We start from the raw sequence: 27732 nt of genomic DNA, 5'->3' as shown, positions 1-27732 counted from the left end.
GAACAAGATCCAAACTTATTTTGCTTGTGGCTTTAATACTGGTTTTCTAATATGAAATACATTAATCCTATAAATATGAACACTGGGTTAAGGGACATATACTCCATCAAGATTTCTCTATTGGCACAATGTTTTCCCAAGAATCATCAGTACATCTTCCTATAAGGGGTGGGGAGACAAATTTTAAATTTGCTTCTACAAAAAAGCAAAACATCCCTCAACTGCACCCATTCCTGCCTGCTTTATACACATGAAGACCCTGTAGCTGCCATGCCTGAAGAGATTTATAGTGTCACAGCTACAGTCCGGACGACACTAGCCGCACTTTAGCTGCTTTCTGCTTAGAGTTACAACCATAGACATTAAAATGTAGCTCTCAGATCTGAAAATGTCTTTATTTTTTAGAAAATGAATTCCAGGAAGGTTAAAAAGCAATACCAGAGAGCATAGGTGCAGAACTGGGTGTGTGTAGTCATCCAAAGCATCCAAGTAAGAATATGGCAATATAAATATCCAAAAAGCATCTCTTAGGTCTTCAAACAAAATGTGTAATTCCTAACTAGTGAGCAGTACAGCATTTCCTAGACGGGAGAAACAGTTAACAGTAAAGTCTTGAAAGCCTTTTCCTTGGTTAATTACATGTAGACAGTTTGCCTTTGATCAAACTCCTTTAACATAGATAACAGTATTACACAGGTCCACTGTTAAAACAGACAACATGTTGCAAATTACTTGTGGTATAATGTGTTCCAACAAAGCTTAGAAAATAAAGACGTTGAGTTGGCTTTGGACTAAGTTTAATAGTCATCTCCTCTGCTGACAACTTCTTTACAGGTTGGACGCAACAGTATGGTGTGTTCAAACTGTGCTGTGTATGATCCTTTAATGTCACACAATGGTGGATATGGATCTACAATGCCCAAGTCACACAGGTTCTTCAGAGCCATCAAGTATTTACTTTCTCCCAAACGATCCAGCCACCTTCTGCAGAAGGCAAGGGTACCAAAGTTTTCGTTGATGACATTTAGCAAGTGTTTTGTTCTTGGAAGCCTAAAAGGAGAAAAGTGAAGACAGTTGGCAAAAGAGTTAACAAATCTATCCATTATAAAAATCAAATCTAAGCTGTGTCTGCACCTGGAGTCTGCGTTTAAAAATATTTGTTGTTCTTAAATAGTAATATAAATGTAATGATCCAGAGTGGCTATGAAACATGCTGAGTATCTCACACAGACACACACACACACACACATATCTAAGTTCCTAGACTGAGTATCGTGGAAGTCCCTTTTCATAGAGCAAGTTCACAGGTGACAACCTGTGAAAGTATGAATTCTACCTATAATCTACCTTTGTAATGAGTAAAAAAAAAAAAACAATGTCAACTGGGATAGAACATTTATTTACCAACAAGAAAAGCATTATAATCCCAAACCTAGGAAGGTCAGAACACAATTACATCATTATCAGAAATTAGATGTAAATACATCATTTTCAAGCCAGGGTAAAGTTAAGGTAATTTTTCTACCGTACTACAGAAACCAAATAACTTACTGATAAGACTGCAGACCCTGACATTTACAAATACACCACCTAGTAGGTTTGCCGTACCCTTGACTTGGAAGAAGATACTCATGAGTTATTAAGTCTCTTACCTTATTGGCACATGTCCCACATCAAAATTTTTCATGTAATGTGAACATTCCATGTCGTCATGGACCACGCCCTTCCCTGTGCTGCCAAAGGTCTCAATGGCATACACCTCTCCTTCCTTCAAAAAAACATGAATCAAAGGGGAAAAACAATTCAGAACTAATCAATTTCCCATGAAATAAAGCAGTAACATTAAACAAACTTCCCACAGTACCTCAGCCTGATGACCTGTGTCCTTGGCACCTCTGACCACTGGATAGCCCTCATTAGAGTTCACAACTGTACCCCAATGCTTCCTAAAGACACCAGTACTGAGGACATTCTTAATATTTATGCTTGGTAAATAGTTAGACACAGTTTTTATAAGCACAGCAAAATATGAATATGAATTGTAAGCGCATTCTGTTCAGTATTTATTCAGATGCGAGCTAGTTTAGTACAAAGTGTCATAGCTTTTCACAGAAGTCTGAGAGGGGCCAGGGCTGAGGGCACACAGTGACAGTGCACCTTCCTTGCACGCACAGTGCCCTTGTTAGCAAGGGGTTACTCACATACCTCCATTCTTGTAGCTTCCCCTCCTTTCACAATGGGCACGGTTTTCCCAGCGTGAATTCTATATGGCCCAATTGAATGTCCATTTAAATTACGTATGGGTTTCACTGTCATAATAAAGAAATAATTACTGTTCAGGATCTCTCAAACATTTAATATTTAGCCTTTTGGTACAGACTTTTAGTGTTTATACCAAAAGAAGACACTAAATCAGAGTGGTGACATACACATCCCAGTACTTGGGAGGCAGAGGCAAGTGAATCTTTTTAAGTTCAAAGCTAGCCTAGTCTACCTCTAGTGAGTTCTAGGCTAGTCAGGTCTACACAGCGAGTCCCTATTCTACAAAGAAGAGAAAGGACAGAGGGAGAGAAAGAGAAAAGAAGATGAGGCTCTCATAGAGACAAAGTAAAAAGTAGTTTGTTTTATTAAGTGTGAAAGAGGGCTGGACCAAAGTTAACTGTAGCACCCACACCAGGTGGCTCACATCCAGTCCCAGAGGATTCAAAGCCTGCTGCCTCATGTGCACCAGTGTTCATTTGCACACACCTGAAGTCACACATGCACATCATTTTAAAACTACCACAGATAATATTATGGGAGGAATGGAAGGGAAAATAGTAAGTGATGAACATCATGTAGAATAAGAACCTTAAGGACAAAACACCAAGGCTGCAGAACTAAAGATAACGTGAAGGTCTGAGGGCACCTTTAAATCTTAAATTTAGATTTTACTATCTCAAATGCTACAAAAACAAAATCTAAACTCAAGTTCCTGCAACCAGTGAATAAAGTCACACAATAAAACATTACTCAGAAACTGAAACAAGGTAAGAAATAACAAATGGAATAAGCAATATCTAATGAGTAAGACTTAGAGACATATATACTCCAGGCTTCCCTGTGTGCAGAGGTGCAAACCTGATACCCAGCTGCATATATATATATATATATACAGAATCAGTAAAGACAGAGAAGCAAATGCCAACACTGCAGCACTCTGGCTCACTAGAGTTGCTACTGCAACTGGAAGGAGGCAGAGGGGGCTGGTGTGGCATGTCCTCTAAAGTTTCTGTTTGGAAGGTGGCCCCAGTGCAGTGGAGTTGGGAGGTAGAACTGTGGCTCCCACTGTTGGGCAGGAGCCACTAAGGAGCACAAAAAAGCACAGCAAGAGCAAGGAGCTGGAAGCTTCTAGACCTCAAGAGATGAGGTTACTTAATCTCAACTGAAAAGTTAATTTTTATGTTTTGTGTCTTTCAATGTTAATTATGTTCCATAATACTAAAAGGCTTATAAAACCTAGCTCTGTAGATTCTGATACTGCAGGGTATTAATAAGAAGCCACTTTTCAAGAACAAAATTACATATCAAAATTTTAAAAGCCAAAAACTTAATGAAATCATGACATTACAAGTTTACTGGGATAACGTAAGTACACTGGCAGCAATGAGTGCTGAGCAACAGAAAGCATGGTAACCCCAGAAAAAAACCTAACACCTGAAAGAGACTGAAGGGCAGACTAAGAAGAAATGGCCTCCAAATTCTAAACTTGATTCAAAAGAAACAAGTAGGAAAATCACCAATAAATGAGACTCTGGCCTTTCTCTCATCCCTCATGTCCCAGAGAGTTCATCAAGGTCAAATGACGTAGGATACATTTCCCACATATCTTCCTAGTGTTTAAATATAAGTAGCCCAGACATGGTTCCCAGGGAACTTCCCCCAGTGCTGCCTCCACAGCCTCTGCAGCTGACCCAAAGACCTATTTAAAGCACCATACCTTGATATGTCTTCCCATCTATTTCTACTTCATAGGATTCCATAACTTCTTGAATGGCCTCACCGACATCACAGAGACGAACGTCAATTCCAGCACACTAAAAAACAACATGTACTTTTTAAAGTGCAAACTTTAAATAGTTTGATATTTTCCAATAAAGGACAACCAAAAAAGCTAGTCTGCACATGCTACAAATAAAATACCATGCAAAGGATGTTAAAATAAACATATAACAAGATTAGACCCAATCTTTGTTTTGTTTTGTTTTTACCTGTAAGAAGTTATCAGTGTGGTTTATTTTGGAGAAATGTAAGGAACACAATAAACTATAATGGGGTCCTGATGGCTGGAAAGATGGCTCAGCAGGTAAGAACACTTGCTCTTATTGTAGAGGAAACCTTGTATATCAGAAGAAGCTACATGAGAGCTAACAGCTCTAACTCCATTTCCAGAGGATTTGACAGCTCATCTGGCCTCCAAGGGCACTGCATACCTGGGGTATACTTAATGTAGGGGAAATACTCCTCCACATACAAATATCTATAAGCATCCTACTCAGTAATGCCAGGAATCTCTGCATAGACAAAAAACACACTAGTAGAATCTAGTAGAGTTGCAGGAATCTAGGAGTCTGCCATCTTAAAACCTCTAAGGAAATAATCCTAACCTTATGTAATGATTATAATAAATATTCTCAGTAGCAGTACTTAACCACCAGAGGGATAAGAAAATATAAGGCAGACATATGCCAGGAGTTCTATATACTTAGAAGATGGAAGGAGAATGAAAGCCTGAGCCCAAGTTAGAGGCAGCCAAGGCAACATAATCTCTGTCTCTGTCTGTCTGTCTGTCTGTCTCTCTCTCTCTCTCTCACACACACACACACACACACACACATACAACACACACACACACACACACACACACACAACACACACACACACAAGATTTATTTCTGGAATACAGGGGAGGTTCAGCAAATATAACACCTATTATGAGGAAAAGGCATATATAATTTCAATTGGATATACATTTAGAAAAGAATTTTTGATACAAAGACTTAATAAAATAAGAATAGAAAAACTACCCTTAAAAGAAAAGCCACAGAAAAAGCCTACACCAAATATGACTGGTAAACCATTTCCTCTAAGGAAGATTGCCAATTTTGCTCAACACATGACTGAACAAGAAAACAAAAGAACTGCAAACAAACTGAAAGGTAAGAAAAAACCTGTCTAACAGGTGACAACTGCAGGTGATCTCTAAGGAATACACACAGGTTGAAGCAGTGGTTCTCAACCTTCCCAATGCCGAGACACTTTACCACCTTTCACCACAGTGTGGGGATCCCCAACCTTAACATTATTTTCATTGCTACTGTTATGAAGCATAATGTAAAATCTGATATGTGACCCTGTAAAAGTGTCACTGAACCCCCAAAGGTATCAAAAGCCACAGGCTGAGACCCACTGGGCTGCAGTGACACCAGGATTTCAGAGCCCTGAGTTAAGCACAGGTTTGGCTCCCAGCACCCATAGGTGATGGTTTACAACCATGTTACTCCAGTTCCAAGGGATCCAACCTCTTGTTGGCCTCTGAGGGCACTGTACATACACAGGACATGGACATACATGCAGGAAAAATACCCATCCATACCCTAACCCCCAACCCCAAACCTAAAGTGAGACCCACAACTATAAAACTCTCAGAGCAGACAGGCAAAAGCCTCATGAAACTGGATCTGACAGTGTTTGCTTATTTATCAAAGACACAGGCAAAAAACTGTACTTCATATAACTAGAACATTTTGTGCACCAAACACAATAAAAAAGCAACTTTAGATAGAAAATACTGGCAAACCATGTGTCGGATACAGGCCCAAGATCCGTAATATAGAGAGAACTCTGGAAACTCAGCAATAAAACAACAAAAGAGTTGTATGTATGTAAACAAATGTACACCTGGGTACACTGCAACATAGAAAGGAGAACAAAACCTAAATGCTAGGGGATAAGGAAAGACTGAAACTCAATACAACTAAGGAGCATGAGTTAACACCCTTTCAGAGAGAACACAGGCAGCTGCTGTCTAGGAATTTTAATGCAGAAACATGGCTGCTGTGGCAAGGGATCAATCACATCCAAGACCTAGGTCTGTGTAATCTAGCCTGAATGCAGACATGCCACACACCTTTAATTCTCCTGGCTGGAATACAGGCATTCCCTTAATCCCAAACAGTGAAGGTAAAGTTAGTTTGTAAAAGGAAGTACCCATGTTTCAAAGTGATATCCAGCTGAGTGGCAGACAAAGTAATGAATCAATAAAAAATCTGTCAGAATAAGATGTGTTCAACTCTCATGAGAAGAAAGGGAAGCTACTTAAGGGAGTGCGTGCTCGAGTGTGGCGGTTTTACTGGGAAAGGTGTACAGGACAGGCTGAAGAGAGAACAAGCTAGTCACAGATCAAGACAGAATGAGCCAGGTAATGAGACAGAATCAGAAGATCAAAACAGATCGCTAAAGTTAGTGCACAAGCAGAGCAGTTCAGAGAAGGGGAGAGAAGCTGGATTGAATCACTCAGCTTAGAAAGAAGTTTGGACCAGAACCAGAGTTCAGAAAGAAGTAGAAGGGTTGAGCTTATTCAGATTTTAGTCTCAGAAATGAAAACATTCCAGGTTTAGATTAGATTGTACAGAGTCGAGTTTTCACGACTAGGCTTAGGTTAGCAGAGACAGTAAGCCTCCAAAAATTACCTTTACAAACTGATTTTCTGACTCTAAGTGGATTGTTTCATTTTTGGTGGTAGATAAATGCTCATAAAAAGCTAAACTTCAATAAAAGCCTATGGCATCCTTTCTGGGTGGTTAGTCAAACTGTATAGAACTTAATCATGTTGCATAGTTTTTGGGTCTACTTAATTTTAGTGTAATGACTTTCATTGGCAACATTTAACAAAACATAGCCAAAGGTACTGAATAGTAATGAGGGAACGCTCAAAGAATTAGCACATGAAGCGATACTCCTCACACTAAGGGACTCCAAATTACAATTATAGGGACAATATCTCACTCACACCCATTAGGATGACTATAAAACCAAAGAAAACACACAGATACTAGAAAATGAGTGGTAGAGAGAGAGCAAATGCTAGGCCTTGTAGGCACTGCACCGGTGGTGGAATGTAAAGCGGGGAAGTCAGTGTGCAAGTGTGCAGCTCTCTGTGAGCACACAATGCAATGTCGGTGTGCAAGTGTACAGCTCTCTGTGAGCAAACAATGCAATGAAAGGTAAGAACCTCTATGGAGGACACATCCTAAGACACAAAGACACAGTGTGAGGAAAGGCAAGCACTTCAGGGCCCACCACAGACACTTTGGCAGGCGGTGAAATTCTGCCAAACCTACAGAATGCAAAAACTAGAGGGACGCTAATGCAAACTATGGACTTCCATGTTGTGATGTCAGTGCTTATCAAATGACTCTGAAAAATGTACTATGTTGGAGATACTGGGAGTGGACATGTTTGTCAACAGGGTTTATATGGGGAATTCCCTATTTTCTGCTCAGGTCTGCTGTGAACATAAAACCATTCTAAAAATATAATAGCAACAAAAAAACTAACAATAATAAAAATAAACAGCCAATTTTACAGGCAAAGATTCAAACTCTTACGTCAGCACAACTGTCAGAACTGCTGCCACTTAAGACCCCAAGGCCAAGCAACAGTGTAAACCACGTAAACGACACAGACCTTAAGCCATCTGAGTGCACAAAGTGATGTTGTTAAACAGTGCTTACAGTACACATACCTTTATTCCAGTATTAGTGGCATCTTTTACAGCTTTTAATAATATGTCATATTTGGGATTAAAAGTAACAGTAAAAGCACAATCGATTATTCTACCTAAAAGAGAAAAAAATCACCTTTAGGTTTACTCAATTGTTAAATGATTTGTTTCCTTTACAGAACTTCCTCTATTAACCTTGCTAGTGAAAGGGAGAACTGTGGGCTCAAAGGAAGGCAGTATTCTAAGTCCCAGAGATTATTTAGAATCAATAAGACCAAAAATAGCAGCTACTCATGACTCAGAATAAAACTTGAACTATGAGTTACTATACACTGCTCAATTGAGCACCGCCTCAGGCAGGCCAATAAGCAGAAATGAAACGCAGCACCGTCAACAGAGGGAACCCAGTCTCGCCCTCCAGTGTCAGGTACCAGCTCAAGTCAGTGCTCAATCAAACTCACGTTCTTGCCTGTCAGGTAAGATTCTCACGGTACTTTAGACATTAGTTTAGGGAAATTTAGAAAAGCAAACATACATACTGACTAAACAAACCTCCACAAATACAAATTTCTGTCTTGTAAAGTCTCATGTAGTCCAGCCTGGCCCATTTTCTTTTTTTCGATACAGTGCTTCACTGTGTGGTTCTGGCTGACCTGGAACTTGACCTCACAGTGGACACCACCAAACTTATACCCCACCCCCCTTTTTAAAGAGACAGGGTTCCCTGTGTGGCCCTGACTATTCTAGAACTCTATGTAGATCAGACAGGCCTTGAGCTCACAAGACATCCACCTGCCTCTACCTCCTAAGTGCTGGGATTAAAGGGACCAAGCCACCATGCCTGGCTTCCAGCTCCCCACAACCAAGTGTGACACTGGGGACTGAATGTCAGACTATTAGCCAGTCCTGGTCAAATATTTTGTATTTGAATATATTGTGTATAAAACAATTACCTGAATGGGCAAAAACTGTACAAGCATATGGAAACAAAATAAATGTCAATAGTCAAATAGTTTTCAGTTTAAGTAGAATGCTTTACACCTAAAGCAAACAAAACTCTTCCCCAGTACAGCTTTACAGAAAAGGAGACAAGAACAAAGCTTGGCGTTTAGCATTCACAGTTCCATGACTGCTTACAGAGGCATCCCTGCTAGCCCAAGAGGCACGGCTGGGAGGACGGGGTTGTCCCTGGACTCACCATTTATATGTGTTCCAAAGTCGATCTTACAGATGTCGTCATACTGCAGGACTGTCGTGTCACCTGCGTTGGGAGTGTAATGTGCAGCACAGTTGTTTAGAGAACACCCGGTGGGAAACGCCAGGCCTGCATTTAACCCATTTTCCTTTATTAGCTTTCGGGAACAGTCTTCCAACTTCTCACTGAAAGACAAAGGATTTGTTCTTAGATTCATACCTTAAAACCTGGTTACTTTTTGGAAATGATACGCGTACTTTCTGAAGATGAACAGCTCTCCAATTCGAAGTTCATCCATAAGAGACAAGGAAATCTCTGCCACCAAGCTCAAGAGAACACTCTACTATGAACTTCAGTTATGAGCAAATTTCTAAGTTCCAACTCACACATTTAAGTTGCTGCATGTCATGTACACGTGTGTACACTCACATATACATTTTAACTTTAAGTACTTGCGTATTCTGCCCACATGTATGTTTATTTACTACTTGCATGCCTGGTGCTGAAAGAGGCCAGAAAAAAGCATCAGATCCCCTCCGTGGAGTTTTTTAAAAAATGTGAGCTGCGACATGGGCACTGAAATTTTTACCCAGGCCATCTTGAAGAGCAGCCAGTGTTCTCTCTCCAGTCACATAGTGTGTATTTTAAAAATTATTTAAATAAGAGAATTACCCTCTGCTAATCATTTCACAAGTTAGTAAGAATAATTTTACTAGTTTTCTCATTACATTTTGTGTCTAGATACTATACAAATTCCTATTTCTGGGAGAGAGATGGCTCAGTGGTTAAGAGCACTCACACACTGCTCTTCCAAAGGTCCTGAGTTCAAATCCCAGGAAACACATGGTGGCTCACACCATCTGTAATGGAATCCAATGCCATAATTCTGCTGTTTCTGAGGACAGTGACAGTGTGCTCACATATATAGAACAAATACAATCTTTTTTAAAAAATGTCTTTTTCTTAATATGGATCACTAGTTGTAAATAAAAGATTTCCAGAGAGAAAATTAGCCACTACTGTATACAAGTACACCCAAATAAACTATATACAAAAGAACATGCCTAATGTGCAAATCTATGTGTGCATCATAGTTCCCTCCTTGTACAAGAACAGTATCAAAGGAGACACAAAATCTCTACCTAAGATAAAGATTTTACTAGCAAAACACTAATAAGTCAGTTTTAACTAGGAAGCCAGTCAGGACTAAAATGAACACCTTCCCTGACTCCTTAAGACAAGGTCCACTAAGTAGCCCTGGCTGGCAGGAATTCACCATGTGGACCAGACTGACCTCAAACTTAGAGGTCCACTACCTACTGTAGGAGTAAAGTGTGAACAACCTTGCCCAGTCCAGACTTTTTTCAAAAATGTTTTACAAAAACGTTTTTCCTCTTACCAGATTTCTATCATTGTCATCCCAGGCTTGATCCAGCTCATGACGTATTTCCTAACTTGCCGATGTGCTTCCGCAGCCTCTCGGAAGTCGTTCCAAATCTCCTCACTAGCCTGGTCTAGCGCCTTTTTTTCCTCACTTGTGGTTCTCCAAGCAGCTGTTCGCCTTTGGAACAGGCACAGCATAGTATGAGTCATTTACAAAACTTCACAAGAATATTAAAAGCTGAGAGATTAAAAAATACACCAAGCAATGTAAAGCATTTCAAATGTATTCTCGGTTTTTATATACTTAACAATTTTTTTAAATATTCAAAGCCACATGCTTACAATTAATCCAACTTACATGAAGCCCATCTAAAAGATTATTACAGGAAACAAAACCCTCAAGTTCAGACTTCATCCATAACCAGGACTAATAATTTTCTACTAAAAAAAAATAGGCAAGAGAACCAGAAATGTAAGAATTCAGAAATGAAGCAGTGTTGTTTGTTGCTTGAGAACACCTACGGGAGCCATGAGGAGTCAGCAGCTACCAGTGAGACAGCACCTCTCCGTGCCCTCTGGGAACAGGACGGCCAGCCCTGGTGTTACACTTATGTAGAATCTGTGCACAAGCCTCCCGCTCTACAGCTCCTGACACAACGCAAACGCGGCCTCAGTCTGAAGCTGTATGGCTGTAAAAAGTCTAACTGATTTATAAAAATTTGTCTGTACAAGTTAAGTGTGGGGCTCATACCTACACCTTAATCCCAGCCCTTTGTAGGCCGAGGAAGGAAGATTACCACAAATCTTGAGACCAAGGATACACAGTGAGTTCCAGGCTTAGCCTGAGGTACACGGTAAGATCCCATCTCGAAAACACCCCCCCCAAAAAAACTAAACATACCAAAACAAAACAAACAAAAAACCTGAGTCTGCACCTACTCTGTGAGAATCATTTTGGGGGGCGGGGGCTCTTGAAGCCCTAGTTTTGTATAGGTTTTCAGAGCCTTTGCTGTCTCCAATCAAGGGTTTTCCCTCTTCTGAGGACCTGTGATCTGCCCGGACAACTGGCCTCTCTCACTTCCACACCACCTTGATTCTCCGAGTCCTCCCCCACCCCCAGTGCTCTATGGGTTTGTATGCATGCCCTACATAACACTGAGCCCTGGTTCACAAGGCCACCCAGCCTGGCAGTCTTATATCTAATATCTAACAATTTTTATGCTCCACCTCCAACATGAAGCATATTTAGTATCAAGTAATGAAAGCCACTGACAACAATGCAGCAAGTTTTCAAAAACAGTAACTATTTTAGAATGAGTTAGCTTTAGAAATGTTATAATTTTCACATATTCTTTTGATGTTATGACATGATATCACTATGTAGCTAGCCCTAGCTATTATTCTGAAACTCAGAGATTGACCTCCCGTTGCTTCTCAAGTGTTGGGATTAAAGCCATTTGCCACCATGCCTGGCTTACTTTTATGCTTTTTTCTTTTTAATTTTATGTGTATGAGTGTTTTGGCTGCATGCATGTTTCTGTACCTCTGTGTGCCTGGTGCCCAGAGGCCACAAGATGGTGTCAGATCCTCTGAAACTGGAGTTATAGACAGCTGTCAGCTGCCGTGTGAGTGCTGTGAATTAAACCTTGGTCCCAGCCGGAGTGCTCTTGAGCACCAGCCATCTCTCCCTTCTAGTTCTAAACATTCTTACATTACTGTACAACAGTGTACAACTCAGTGGCACTAGCTCACTTACGTTACAAAAGTTTACTTCTTCAAGGACTTACATGTCTGTCTCTACAACAGTGATTCAGCAGACTACTGTCTGCAGATAAATCCACCCTGGTGCCTGCTTTGTAAATAGCACTTTATTTAAAATAAAAATGTATACTGCAACATAGCTACACATATCTATTTATATACAGTCTATAGCTTTATCTGTGTGTTTGAGTGCATGTTCATGTGTGAGGTCAGAGGTCAGCATCAGGCATCTTCCTCTATCTGTGGCTCTCTTAGTTTTTGAGACAGGGTCTCTCACTAGACCTGAAACTTAGAAACTGAGAACTAGCCCCAGGGATCTTCTTGCTGGCCCCACAGCACTGGAATTATAGGCATACGCCACATCTGACTTCTTACACAGTGCTGAGGATCCACACTCAGGCCCTCATGACTATGTGGGTCTGACTCAAGGGCCTTGCATGAACTAGGAAAGAGCTCTTCCTGGGCAACATGGCCAGTCCTCCAGATCCTCTCACAATACAAAACACTAACACTCAAGGCCGAATACCACATGTGCCTGCCTGTCAATCAGCACCTAGTATCTCAAACTTCCTACAAAGGCCCAAGGAAATGGCCCGTCTGACAAAGCGAAGCTGCGCTTGAGCTCACAGAACCTTTCCGTTTGGAAATATATGCTATCTATCTACTGGTAAGACCAAATAAAACAACACGTGAAAGTCAGGTTTAATTTATTGTAGTAGCATAAAAGTACCTTAAAAACCTTACTGGAAATGATTATAGTATGTAACTTCATATTTGACATTTCCTCAAATTCTTATCCTCATCTCTTACCTCTCAAGCACAGCTACGTACCACTGTATCCAGTTTTAACCATGCTGGAAAAAAACCAAGGATTTACACATGTAAGGCAGGTATTCTACCAGCTGAGCTACGCCCCTAATATTTCTCTTAATGTCTTGCCATCCACCGGGTGGGAAAATAAAAGTAAAGTTCAAAAGAATAAAGGTTAAAAAAAAAAACCAATAACAAACACTCAGGAGTAGTGGCACAGTCCTGTGATCCTATCAGAGGCAAGAGAGCCTCTGTGATCTTAAGGCCAGCCTGAACTAAATAAACAGTGGGTTCCACAAAAGCCAGAGCTATATAGTAAGACCCTGCATCCCAAATAAACAAAATAATAAACATAAAATAAAATATCAAAGGTGTCTAAATACCAATATGAAGCAGTCTTATTTGTTGTTGTTTGAAACTCACTCTGTAGACCAGGCTGGCCTCGAACTCAGAGATCCACCTGCCTCTGCCCCTCCCCAAGTGGTGAGATTAATGGCGTGAGTACCACACCTGGCATTATTTTGAATCCAGTACCTGAAAACTTAATAGCCAATTGCATTTGCATTTTAAGGCACAATTATGTCACAAATAATTAAAATAATTAAATACTTAAAATATGAAGGTAAGCAAAAGCCCCATCTTTGAGAACTGGTCAAAAGTAACACACAGTTTAAATCTTCAACTAGAAAAAAAGTATAACTGAATCCTGTCGGGTAAGAACATTCATCTTCTGGGAAAATATTAGTAAATGTGGAGGGGATGTGTTAATCAGAACATCACGATTTTGTACTTTCCAGTGAAGCTGACTGACAGAACACCCACCACTGACTGTTAGGGTAACTCAGTGGGGGTGGCAGAACTACAAGGGTATGCCTATGATTCCAAAAGATCCAGACTACCTGGAACCTACCAAAAGGCAAGGTTATCTTAAAAAAACAAACAAACAAAAAAAAAAAAAAACTGCCTGGCATTGTGACACACATTTATTGATACAAGAGTTGGAAAACAGAGACAGGCAGACTTCTCAGTGAGTTCAAATCAGTCTTGCCTACTTAGTGAATTCTGGAACAGTAAGCTGTACAGTGAGACCCCCCCTAAAAGCAACAAACAAGGGGTGGGGAGGAAGTTGCTGAAGCTGAAGAGATGCTCAGCAGGTAAAGCGCTTCCTATGGAAGCATCAGGACCTGAGCTTGGATCCTTGGCACTCACATAAAAGCCAAGAGGGATGCACTCCTGTCACCTGACAGTGACGTACAGTGGCTGGCCGGTAAACTCCAGTCAGTGAGAATGACCCTGTCTCCTGAATAAAGCAAAGAGCCAAGGAGGAAGACACGGGACATCGACCTTTGGTCTCCACACATACACACCTGTTCACATTTGCACACACACATTGAGACAATGAAGAAGAGGGAGGACAGGGTGGGGGTGTCACACTAAATATGTGCTCAGACAGTGTGACATTGAAAAGCCAGCTTGACAACACTTCAGGAGACTTAGAGTAGTACGATGTGGCCTAAATTAATTAGAAATGTTTACTCCAAACATAGCCTAAACTCACTTATACCTAATTACAGTTCACAGACATAACCAAAGTTTACAAGCTCAAGGAAACACTTTGCATTTACATAACATGGGGGTGTCACTGACAGTTTTCTTGGATTCGATCATTCTGAGACTGCATTCATGGGCTGATACTAAGTCACTAAGTCAAATATCTAGCACTTATCTTTAAACACTCCAGTGATAGCAAAGACTGTTGGGGGCTGGGGACTGGACACATCAAAACATTAGCTCCTCAGCAGAGGAAAAATGTTAGTGTTTGGTGTCAGTAGTGAGGGAGACTTCATCACAGCACACACACTGCCCACTCATCTATGCTGCCACACTTGTTTCTGTTCTCTTCATTACACTGATGTTAGGGTGTGTGTGGGTGCACGAATGCCATGATACGTGGAAGTTACACAACTTCTAGTACTCACTCCTACCACGAAGGGGCTAGGAACTGAGTTGCAATCATAGGCTTGGCATAGGTGCTGACCTACTCGCCACCTTGTGGGCACATTTTCAGGTATTTATAAGATGCACACATGTGTACCAAGAGATTTTGGAAAAAGAAACACTAAGTGCCTGGAGTGGTTTCTAACTTGTTGACAAATCAACAAAGTTATTTATTTCCTTCATTTTATCATTTCCCAAGCAATATCACCTGTAAAATTAACAACTGCTGGGCTGGAGAGATGGCTCAGTGGTTAAGAGCACTGACTGCTCTTCCAAAGGTCCTGAGTTCAAATCCCAGCAATCACATGGTGGCTCACAACCATCCGTAATGGGATCTGATGCCCTCTTCTGGTGTGTCTGAAGACAGCTACAGTGTACTTATAAAATAAAGAAATTTAAATATATCTAATTTGTAACTTCAGTTCCATGCTGGCAAAATATACATGTAAAAAATAAAAATAAATCTTAAACAAAATAGTTTTAAAACCACTAAAGGTAGGCTTTGTCTACAGCGGTAGACATATGGAAGTTAGCATTCACATTGCCAGGCATTATGGCTCTAATCCCAGCACACAGGACGCAGAAGCAGGTGGGCCATAGTAGGGGTCACATAGTGAGCACTCAGCCAGTCAAGAGTCACAGTGAGACACTGTCTCCCAAATAAGACCAGCTAGATGGCTCAGTGGGTAAAGAGGCTTGCCACCATGCTTCCTGACTTGAGTTCAATCACCAGAACCTACTCAGTGGAAGGAGATAACCAATTCTCAGAAATTTTCCTTTGACCCCTACACCGAGGTACACTAAGTGCCAGCCTTTCCTCTCCCCACACAAATGCAAAACAAAAAGCAAACAACTAAAAGATGTCCAAAATCACTAACAGTAACTATTGTAAACTGCTACTCGCTTCTAAAGTCCCACTTTACTTCGTAATAATAAAATTATCCATATATAAGATAACAGTGCCAAAAAAACATACGAGACAAAATAAATGCTTATTCAGTTAGCCGAATGAGAGGAAAGATATGATATACCACAGAATACTAAAGCCATTCAAAAGAATAACAAGTTATTCTTCTAACTTGGAGGGACTTCCAAGAGGTAATACTGAATAAGAATGGAAAAAATGCTTATGATTTTTAAATATAAAAATATAAAATAAATGACCAAAGACTCCCCTCATATAAACAGACACAAAAGCACACATATGAGCATAAAAAATACGGAAGGCTACCTGCTACGTGGTTAACATGGGTCTGGAAGGAAGGGAAAGAAGAGGGAACAAGCAAAATAAAAAAATAATTAAAAGATTATATTTGAAAATAAATGTGATCACATCTTATGTACTATGAGAGTTTATGTAATCAATGTAAATTACTTGTTTTATGATATTTTAAGGCGGGGTCTGTAATAGATGAAATCAAAGAAAAGATGTCTATGTCATAAAATTTTAGAATTTTATAGATTCCTTAACAACACTCTTATCTGGGAATGAGGGAGATGAATTTTTAATAACATTTATTCATTTCCATGTTTATAAGCCAATGAAACAATGCGACAGTAGAAGCTTTCTTAACCAATTACTCCACGCACTGTATTAAGCGATGCTCCTGATTCCATTGCTAAGGCACACCATACATAGTATTCTAAATTCATAAAGCCAGCAGCCCCTGCTCTGGCGACTGCACTAACTTACCCAGTGCTTACAATGCATCTGTTACTGGTCTAGGTGTTTTCTGTCTATCACTGTGCTGCAGAGCAGTCTATGTAAGAAGTGTCCACTTTACAGACGAGGAAATAAAGTACAGGCACAAGTTACCTACCAGCTTCACAAAGCCAACTCAAGTGTTAGATGTGAGATTCAAATGCAGTCTCCATGTTCAAGTAACCAGGTAATGAACTCTTGGGCTGCCCATCTGAAACACCCTTAAAGAACACTTCCAGTGTCCCATTAGTCTGCCCAAGCCTGCTGGGTCATCTGTGCCATTGTAGTCACCGACTTACTATAGTACATGAAGGAGCTGCTTCTGTGAGAATCCAACCAACTACTCTGAAAGGAGTCCTTTTTAACCATTCTGTGTGGGGTTGGAGAGCTGGCTCAGCACTACTGCTGCTGTTTGCAGAGGACCTGGGTTCAGTTCCCAGCACCCACAGGAGGCTCACCACCATTTGTTAATTCCGGCTTCAGGAGACCCAAAGCCCTCTTCTGACTTCCACAGACACCAGCATGCATGTGTACATGTACATACATGCAGGCAAACCACTCGTATACATACAATAAAATACATCTTAGAAAAGTTAAAAATGTTTTCTTGTCAGCTAAAGTACAGGAAGAACTGTCAGGAGCAAGCAGGACGGTAAGCAGGTGATTACAAAACGTCCCATCTCTGAAACCCACATGAAGGTGGAAGAGCTGACTGCTCAGGTATGTGCACGCGCACACACAAACACCCAGGTTTTTAGTTTAGAAAAGGAAGAGCAGTGAGAGCTATGGAGAGGGCTCAGGAGCTAAAATGCTGAGTCAGGTTCGAGGAGGAAAGTTCAACACCCAAGTAAGAAAGCAGTGTGTGTGGTTCTGCGCATCTCAAGCCCAGTGATTCTGGGTGCAGACAAGAGGCCCAGAGGACTGATCACTGCTTACCCACAACAGCCACAACAGGAAGCTCTAGGCTTAGGAAGACAACTACCCCACTCCCACACACACTCAGGAACTATTCATTTTTATCCACTCATCACTTTGCTCGTCTTTCCAGAAACCCAAAATGAAATTAACACATAAAAGCATTATGAACACTTTATAAAAATGAAGGAAAAGTTAGATCTAATGCAAATCCACGCTAAAAGACTAAGATGGAAAATAAGTAAGCTAACCTTCGTCTGTAAGACCGTTTTTTTTTTTTTTTTGGTTCTTTTTTTTAACACACCCACCCTAACATACTGTTTTAATTAACCAATTATTTTGGGTAAGAAGTCTTCTACTGTATTTTCTTTGCAACAAGTCACAAACTTTTAGTAAAATTGCAAATTTCTGCAAAAAGTTAAAGTGGCTTTAGCACTGAGCTGTAGTGGTCAAAGTCAGACAGGAGCCGTTTATGATCCTTACCCATCTTGTGTGGGTGGGTATTCACACTCTTGTCCTTTGGGAAACACACCATTAGGATACAGGTCACAGATTGGAACTGAGGGAGGGTCTGTTTGAACTTTTGCTGTGAGATACAAATATTCAGTTATACTAGCTACAAAACAATAAAACAAAGCCATATTTGAACATACAATGTACAAGTTATTCATAAAACCTTACCATAGTCATACTTTAAATCTAGTCATTTCAAATCTAGTAAATAGTCAGAAATTATGTTCAACCCGCTGCCCTAAGAGTGGTGTTGTTTCTACTGTCCTTTGTAGAACTACCAACCATCCTAGCGATCCTGAGGGTGACAGCTGAAGACAATGCCCACAAGACTGTTCATCCAAGCTCTTGTTTGTTTCTCTCACATGGATTATGATCTAAAGCAAGCTCTAATGTAATGTCCCCCTCAAACCCAGGGTCACTAGTCACTGCTAATCTAACAAGACTCTAAGACACTAACGTCCTCTCTTCTTCTTCTTCTTTTTCTTCTTCTTCCCAGTTGCACCATCAACATCACCATCTCCATCTGAGGAAACAATTCAAATACATTCATTTTAAACCGTAGAGAAATGAAGTGCGCACAAGAGAAAGTGTGTGCGCCCACAAACAAACACAGTGCCTCCTCACAGCACTGATGACATTTACTCAATACTGAGGAGGTTTTTTTTCCCTTCATGTTTCTGGAGTTAAGATTCAGGTGTGACATAAAATTTTTTTCCTCTGAATTACTCTAATAACTACTGAGTAGGATACATATTTTATTTTAATTTTTTTCCTTTCTTTTTGTTTTGCTTGTTTATTTGTTTTTCCAGACAGAGCTTTTCTGTATGGCTCTGCCTGTCTTGGGGGCTCACTCTGCAGACCAGGATGGCCTGCTCTAAAAGATCCTCTGCCTTCCGAATGCTGGGATTAAAGGCATGTGTTACCACTGCTGGCTTAATAATTATTAAGTAAAAGAGTGAAAGAGTCCTGTCAAATTGCATGCAAAAATTAATATGCATATACATTCGCTAGGTTCACAGGTTTCTATCTCAAAAGGGCTAGATATGGTCATGCCAGAAATCTTAGCACTTGGAAGGCTGAATTTCAAGATAGGTTACTGCTTCAAAGAAACAAACAAGAAAACAAACCAACAGTGCTCAGAAATGAGACTTAAAGAACTGTTTCAAAACACTCAACTCTACCCACAAATCAATGCTGTGAAATAGGAATAAAATCAAGATGCCCTCCAGGACAAGTCCAAGTTGATGATCTAACCATATGCTCAGCAAGTGATACATTAAATGTCCCCCAGTGATGACCTGGTCAGTACTTTTAGAAATCTATACCTAAGAAACACTGTCAAGGGCTAGGGATGGCTCAGCGGTTAAGAGTGCTCACTGGATGCTCTTTCTGAGGAACTGGGTTCAATTCCCAGCACCTATGTGGCAGTGCACACCTGTAACTTTAGTTCGAGAGCATCAGTTGCCTGACACCCTCTTCTGGACTCTGCAGGCACCAGGCACACACGGTACAGACATACATTCAAGCAAAACAACCACACATTAAAATATTAAAAATATTAAAAAATAATTTTTTAAAAAAAGTCAAATGACCAGTTTTCTTTTTGAAGCATATCCCTTCAAATCCTGGATTCATAAGAGTCATTATTAAGAAGATTTTCTTACCACTCTACAGTCTTCTAATTAACCATACAAAGATTGTTATCATTGGTTTATAATGATGACTTTTTACCTGTGCGCTTCTTAAAAAGACAAATTAGACATCTGTTGTTGAACGACGCACAGTAACAAGAATGTGATCATTGCAGTCTACTAAAAAATGTTCTTTCAGTCTATCCTTTTCCTTTACTTAAAAGGAGCAGTTTGGAAGGAGAGGTTTCTAGTTTGTTACATTCAATTACAGGACATTTGTAGGTCCACTACACAGAGTATGATAAAAAGACTAATATTGGTTAAAATGTCCAACATAATCTAGTATACAGCTTCAAACATTAATCTAAAGCAAAGACTTCAAGATACATAAGCAATTTACAGATAACTAAAAATCTTTCCAGCTATGTGAATTTGAGTATTAGCTTCTTTCTACAGGGACTTCTTAAGCTTTAAATGGGATAGTAAAACCATCCTCTAATAAAAAGCTCTTTCTTTGATCTAGCATCCTTTGAAAGTGCCTTAACTCAATGCTCCATGTGTGACTCATTCTTAACAAATAGTATTTCATCATTAATACTATACCCAGCTCAGTGGTTATTTGCTGAATTGACCACAGAAGTCCATGTTAAAAAAGAACTCTAGGACCTAGGGAGTGTACCTCAGTGACTGGAATACATCAGTTCAGCAAGAGATAAGATCAAGTTAAGCACCAAGAAGGTGCAGGCAGGATGAGAAGTCTAGGTAACCCTTAACTACATAGCAAGTTTGAGGCCAGCCTGGGCTACAGAAGATGCTGTCTCAGAAAAGTCATTAATTCAATCCTCACCTTATTTAAAAATTAAGGAATATACTTAGCTAAAAATGTACAAAACCTCTTAAAAAGAAAAATCTGTGTGACCTTAAAGACAGAGGTTGAATTTTATGGAGAGGACACAAAACGTACCACCTGTCCAAGGACATAAATTAAATGTCATCGAAATTAAACCGTGTACTGCAAGTGATGCCATCAGCAAAGTGGAGCAGCCATCACAAACGATGAAATATGTATAGAGCACACATCGAGAATACACAAAAACAGCACAGCAGCAGCCAAATAAAAGAGAACCAAGGCCAACCACGGTCACTTCAAAATGACAGGTGCAAAGCAGTGGGGACAGGACAACATGCGTATCTCCCATGAACTAACACTGTACTCAGCACAGAGGCCGGAACTCAAGGCCGCCGTTATCAGTGCCTTACACGGACACTATGGATGGAGAGCACCCACTGCTGACTGAATGGTCAGGTAGGAAGACAGTTCCAGTTTCTTTTTTCTTTGAGAAGGGTTCTGACTGTCCTAGAATTCACCATGTAGAGCAGACTGCCTTGACACCCACAGACATCTGCCTGCCTCTGCCTCCCAGTGCTGGGGTTAAAGGCAATGTCACAAGGCTGACTTGACAGTTTGTTAGGAGGCACTAAACTATGTGAACATGGGTAGCTGGTAAAGGCTGACAGAGCACAGGCCTTTTTATTCCTAGGATGTATACATAAATGGCTGCACTGACACACACCATAATCAAATAACACAACAGCCATAACTAGTGAAAGAGACAGGCAAAATCTGGAATACCACTTAGCAATAAAAAGAAAAGCACTAATAATTTCTAAACAGGAACACAACAACTGAATGACTGTCAAAACTATTAAGTATGTGCTAGGCTATGTCCCATTAGGTAAGAAAGCTTGCTACATAAGCCTAAGAACCAGAGTTCAAATCCCCAGCACCCATGTAAAAGTCTGCCCATACCTCAGCACTGTGGGACAGGCAAATTGTGGGTCCTCCAGCAAGCCTAGCTAAAGAAGGTTCAGTGAGAGTCCCTAACTCAAAAGAATGAAGCAGAGAGAGCAAGGCATGCATTGTCCTCTGGTGTCCACAATCAGATCTGTGTTGTAATAGGTTACACAACTGCACATTGGTTCTAAACCCACTAACCTATAAACTTTAAAAATAAATATTATTTTGAACAACTTGTTTATTAAGCTCAACTTAAAAATTTCTTTTAACATTTTTTGGCAGTGATGACCTCCTATGAGAACATGCCTCTCAAAAAGGTTCTCCTTTCTAGAAGGGAATCGAGAACACAAGAAAAAGAGCCGCAACTCCTAATTCATGGGGTGAATACCCAGTCTTAGCCATGCACAAATTAGCCTTTATGTACTGGCTGCTCTGTTGTCCTGTCGGCCTACAGAAGGAAACAGCATTTAAACCGCTTAATTCAAGAGGAGTGGAGACCCTCCCAATAAACATGCTCTGGATAAAAAGCAAATATTGAATGAAAGCCAGGTATGACAGAGTACACACTCTATACTAACATTCAGGAAGCTGAGGCAGGAAGATCCTGAGGTCAAAGCCAGCCTAAACTAGACAAGATCTGCCTCAAATAGAAGATAAAAATGATTTAATGCATAACCTCTGGCACATTGCCACATGACCACAGGACCAACTTTTCACACTGTTTGTCCACAATTTTAAGCGCAATGAATCTGACATCCAATCCACCATCATGTTCCTTGCCTGCAAACACCCTCCTCAATCTCTGAACTTTCTCTCTGATTTCATTATTTCAGTCAGGAACACCAGCGTCCTGCCACCCACACTCAAAACACTGGGATAAGCCATCTTCCAGTTCCTTAGTCGAAAAGTCTCCATCACCACTCCATTAAACCCTTCCTTCCATCCCTATCTACAACAGCCAGCTTAAATATTCATTACCACATGAATAGCCAATTGCTAAGTGCCCTCAAAACAAACATAACAACAAACACCCTTGCCTTTCCTGTTTCTCCTCAGGCTCTCTCCAAGAATTCTCTCATTTTCTCTGTTCAGCACAATTCAAAACTTTCTCAAAATAATCTGTGCTCAAACAAGTTGTCTTTTCCACATAAACTGCTTGATTGGTTTTCTTTTCTTTCCTCTTCTCCTTGAGATAGGGTCTCACTTTTAGACCAGGCTGGCATCAAAGAGACCTGCCTGCCTCTGCTTCCATGTACCAGCAACACCAAGATCCATGCAGTTTTAATTAAGCCCCAATGCTTCCAAGACCAGTTAATTTGCATCAAATAGTAACACAGACCTCAGAGTACCTTTTCACCTCTGTATTTTGTCTCTCAACCACACCAGTGTTTCTTGAAATTTCTGAAATGTCTGTATTTTCATCCCCCAGCCCCAGGTTTATTCATGAGAGGCTAATCATGCATCACTAGCATCATGTATACATACACAAAACAACTAAAGATTATTTTAAAACTTTACATAATGCTAATTCTGGTTCCAACAGGAATCAGGAAAGTATTTAACTCAAACTGGGAGAAAACTATTAATCTAACATTCAAGTCTCCTTTTCAATGGCAACAAGATTTGGGCAACTTTATAGATGAAGCAGAAGAAGGCACACTTCAAGTTGTGCACTGTGAGATTTCACACGGTGAGACCCACAGTAGTCAATCATATTACCTACAATCTGCAAATCTTGTTTAAAGTTATAACCTGAAGCAAGACAGAAAAATGGGGGTCTTTATGAGGAAGAGGAAATGCTACTGACTTCTAGAAGGCAAGGAGCCCAACTTCCAAAAGAAAAACAACTATTCAAACCACCTCACCCAGTTAGTTGAAAAGTAACCTGTAGGCTAGCATCCTTACAGTAAAACTGCTGGTGCCGGCAGCAGACAACTCAACGCCAAAGAATGGGAAAGGCCACTCACTCCTGTGCCAGAATCTAAGTTTCCCTAATCTTCTCTTTGTCCACTGTTAACTGACAGCACCAAGTACTAGAAGTTTAACGGTTCTGTAAAAGCAATCTTACAGTACTCAAATAAGGTTAGAGACACTCAATCATGTGAAGTTACCACTTCAGACACATTGACCACACCACTGTAGGTACATCCAATAACCACTGTGTGTGTGTGCACGCACGCACACACGAACGCACGCACGCACTCAAACACACGCATTTTATACATATATATAGTGGTTATGGGACATGCCTAAAGTGGTGTAGCTAATGTATGTAGAAATATTAAAATACTATATGGATGGTACACACACACACACACACACACACACAGGACAGCATCTACTTCAGCTGTTTTTGTGAGATTAAAGAGAAGTCATATGAACATACCCTAGATAGAGAGCACACAATAGCAATTCAGTAAATATTAAAATATACAGCTTCTAATTTTATATCATACTCACCCAGCACTTGGCCTCCTGCCAAGTACATATCTAAAAGCTGAAATTCTTCTATTTAAGCAAGCATTCAACACAGCCAAGAGGTTGCTCATACACACCCTTTCCTTTAACTTGTGACATGAATTAAATTTCAACCAGTCAAATGGTAGGCAATTACAAGATGGACAAATAACCATTTTCCTTAATTAATGTCACATTTTCAGGGCTGGAGAGATGGCTTAAGAGCACTTGATACTCTTACAGGGGACCCAGGTTTGGTTCTTAGCACCCTTATCAGGCAGCGCAGCTGGAAGTACCCAACATCCTTTTGTGATCTCTGAAGGTACCAGCATCAGTACTGTGCACTGACATGTCGGCTTGTACAGACACATTAAAGGAAAATAATCTTTCAAAGACAAGTTGCATTTTCTGTCTTTTCTAACCAAGGATCAAATTCAGCGCTTACCCTCATCATCGTCATCTCTCTCTTTCTCCTCCAGTGCTTGTCTCTCCAACTGTTTTGTTACTTCATCCACTGAGGTTCCTGATTCTTTATCAAGCTCTTGTTGCACTGCTGTTCAAACAAAACAGGACAAATCAAATATAACATAGGACTTTTCCACACTTGAATATCCTGTACAGTTCACAAATCCTCTCATAATAAGCAGAGGCATCATTATTATTTGTTAAACTACAAGGAGAAAACTTCCATACCGAAGAAGTAGTACTGTCTACAAATCATTTAGGAAAACCTATTATACATGATAGCACCCATAGGATAAACAGAAATGTAAGTTAATTCCTATCCTTAAGCAGTTTAACCTTAAAGAAGTTTTAAGAATTAGATGACAACAAATATTTTAATTATTATACATATATACAAAATAGACAATACAAGCTGAAGGCCTTAGGAAGAAGAGGTTTTATTACACACCAGATGGACCAAAAAAAAATTGGGTAGGGAAAGACAATCCATTACTAAAATGCAACTTTGCAAACATCTCAGCCATGTGAAGTGATTGTGATCTGTAAGAGCAGCATGCCCACATAGATAAATGTACTCTAGCACACGCTGGCTACTGAAGGAAGATTCCCCACTGAGAGACAACTTAAGAATATTAGGAATAGGCAAGTGGATCTCTGTGAATTGGAAGCCAGGCCCCTGTCCATGGGTTAGAGGGGTAGAAGAATTCCAGAACAGCCAAGGATGCATACTGAAACCCTGTTCCAAAGAACTAAAACTGCCAGAGACTCTGAGTTCAAGGCTAGCATGGTCTACTGAGTGAGTTCCAACCACAGCTACACAGAGGAAGCCCTGTCTCAAACAAACAAACACTCCTATAAACCAGTAGTCTGTTGTTCACCTTGAAGGGCAAATTGCAGAGTTCAGAGTGCACTGAATGCCCCTAGATTAAATTCTGCTCTAGGAAAGGGCTACAAAGATACAACTCTTACTTTCATTCATAACCACCAAACTTCTTAGTATGTAGCTTCTCCACTTTCTCTTTATTCCAACTCCATTTTTCTCTCCTTTATCTGATGACCCTTAAGTATGAACAAGTAAAAACAGATGTGGCTGTGAAACAAAAACTTCTCAAGATAAGACACGTTCCTGGCTAACTTGGTCCAACTGTAAACATGCAGCCGTTGTCCTCGCCTTATCCACGGAATTAGATTACCAGTTATGAAATTTCATTCATAGTCACACACTACCCTGTCTGCTCCTCATGCTAAGTAGCATCAAAATTCAGGCCTGCAAGCTTAAGCACACTGTGAGATTAAGCACCTGAAAATTTGCACTACCACCAACTGTCAGTGACATGAGATGTTTGTCCGTAAGGACACAGCCTTTGACGAACACCCCTAATCTGCAAACCAAAGCTAAAGTCCTACTGTAAATGCGGATGATACATGGAGAGGACGGACCGTCCCGGCAATATGCTCCAATACCCCACCCCCAACCCTCGACAAAAATAGGTAGGTCCAGCAACCAGGCCGCAACTAGGGTCAGAAGGGATTCTGAGACAGTGTCCACACCCGCGCAGAAGATGGTAGAGCTGAATCCTGTGCGTGTTTCAGGTCCGTGCCACGGTCTGCGTGGGATCTGAGTTCGCGCCCCGCGACACTAGCGCTACCATTCGGGAAGCGGAGGCACTCTCATCCCCCACACCCTCCCACCATTTCTGAAGAGCCGCAGCACAGAAAGCCGGCCATGCCACTTCGCCAGGCCTGGGGATTTAACTTAGGCCAGGGCTACGGATTCCCATCCCCGGGTACCCTTGCCGGGCCCGAGCCAAGTCTTTCGACCATTCCTGGCAGGGACTGCGAAAACACGACTCCTTTACCTGACACAGCCCCTTTGCCCTTCTTCTTCTTCCGTCTTTTCTTCTTGGCGGCTTCCTCGGCCGTGCTGGAGGTTCCTTCTTCCCTGTCGTCTGGATCCAGGTCGCCATTAAGGTGGCCTCCGAAGGACGCTGCTTCCTCCACGCCCGCCATGTTGCCCGAGAGGGAGACAGAGAGGGGGGAGAGAGAGGAGCAAGAACGAGCAGCGAGGGCCCGCTCCTTCTTCACCCACCTCCACCAGCGACGCCGGAAGCCGCGCTCGCTGGTCGGAACGCAGGGAATGCTGGGACGGCGGAGGACTCTGCAGCACGCGGTCTGAGCGCCGCCCCCCTCGCCTGGCTCCGTGCTCCCGGATCAGTCTGATCCTAAATCCCTGCGTCCCCTGTGCGAATCTTCCCGGCTTGGAAAGTCTTCACTTCAGAGTGCGGCTGAGATGCCACGAATACGAGAAATTTAGTGTTCCCGATTTAAAAAAAAAATCCTACAGGCAGCGGCAAGAGGGGGGTTAAAATGTCTTTATTATACACATTCTTGATGGCTCAAAACCGCGTTAAATTCACTGTCACAGCTCACGGAGAAGCTGTCGAGAAGCGTGGGATAATTTTGGAAGCCGGAATTCCGCGTTTCGTGTGCTGCACTCCAAACCTCCAATGGTTTAAGATTGGATCCTCTCTTGGAGGCGGTTAATACGTTTAATCCCAGCACTTGGCAGAGAAGCAGAAGAATCTCTATAATTGCGAAGCCAATATGGTCTACAGAGAGAGTTTCCAGGATTATATAGAGACCCCCCCACCGCCCCATTTCAAACTAAAAGGATAAGATGTTCTCATGCGTCTCTCATTTTGAGACAAGGGCAGCTTCTGACCAATAGGAACAGACCTTCTCAATGATGCCAAAACACACACTTTAATAGTTTTCAGTCAGTTCTTGGCTTTAAGATGCTTCAAGAGAGTATACTTGAATTCTACCCATGTTTCCCCCCCCCCCCCCAGTGTTTTATTAGAGTCTCGCGTTCAGATTGCAGGTTTTTAAATTAGACCGTTGCCTAAGTAGATGGTCGGTGGCTATCTGAATGAACGAAGGAATCCAGCTAGAGACTTCTGGCATTTTCATTAGTTTTAAATTACCAAATTTCGTTGATGTCAGAACAGCTCTGAGGTTCTCCTTGTTAGCGGTTTTATTTTATACAGGCCTGACCTCATAAAATGGGAGTGTGTAGCTCAGTGGTTGAGTACTTGTTTCTAACGCTAAAGACCCTGCATTAATCCCCAGCACTAAGAAACAGAAGCATAGCCTGGTGGTGGTGGTTTACAGAACAGGATCTTTAGGCCTGATGTTCTAAAGACAGACCAAAGATGGGAGAAGCTGGGGGTAACAGAGAAGTGGTAAGCTACTGCTGGTATCGATACTGATGCAATTGTAAGCAACAGCTGTAATTGGGGAGCAGGGACAAGAGGCTCGAAGACAGAAATATTTCTGAAG

At 41.1% G+C, this 27732-nt stretch overlaps 1 protein-coding gene across 2 annotated transcripts; it reads right to left on the bottom strand.

The window, feature by feature from the left end:
* Nucleotides 1-374: 374 nt before the first annotated feature.
* METAP2 (methionyl aminopeptidase 2) lies at nt 375-26499 on the bottom strand. 2 transcript variants are annotated; one of them, XM_080935996.1, is made up of 11 exons: nt 26253-26499; nt 24374-24481; nt 18500-18565; nt 18013-18115; nt 10360-10521; nt 8964-9145; nt 7787-7881; nt 3980-4076; nt 2206-2309; nt 1653-1768; nt 375-1050 (listed from the first exon to the last, which is right to left on the bottom strand). In XM_080935996.1, exons 1-11 carry the CDS (start codon nt 26401-26403, stop codon nt 798-800), a joined length of 1437 nt encoding a protein of 478 aa, XP_080792122.1. In that variant the 5' UTR covers nt 26404-26499; the 3' UTR covers nt 375-797. The 2 variants fall into 2 exon arrangements, with proteins under 2 accessions (XP_080792122.1, XP_080792123.1); XM_080935997.1 differs by having other exon boundaries at nt 24374-24478.
* Nucleotides 26500-27732: the final 1233 nt, after the last annotated feature.

This window comes from Micromys minutus (genome assembly GCF_963924665.1).
Source record: "Micromys minutus genome assembly, chromosome: 22".
In the NCBI taxonomy this organism is placed as follows: Eukaryota; Metazoa; Chordata; class Mammalia; order Rodentia; family Muridae; genus Micromys; species Micromys minutus.
Note: the sequence above shows the minus strand (reverse complement) of the source record. Positions and strands in the feature narration are given on the sequence as shown.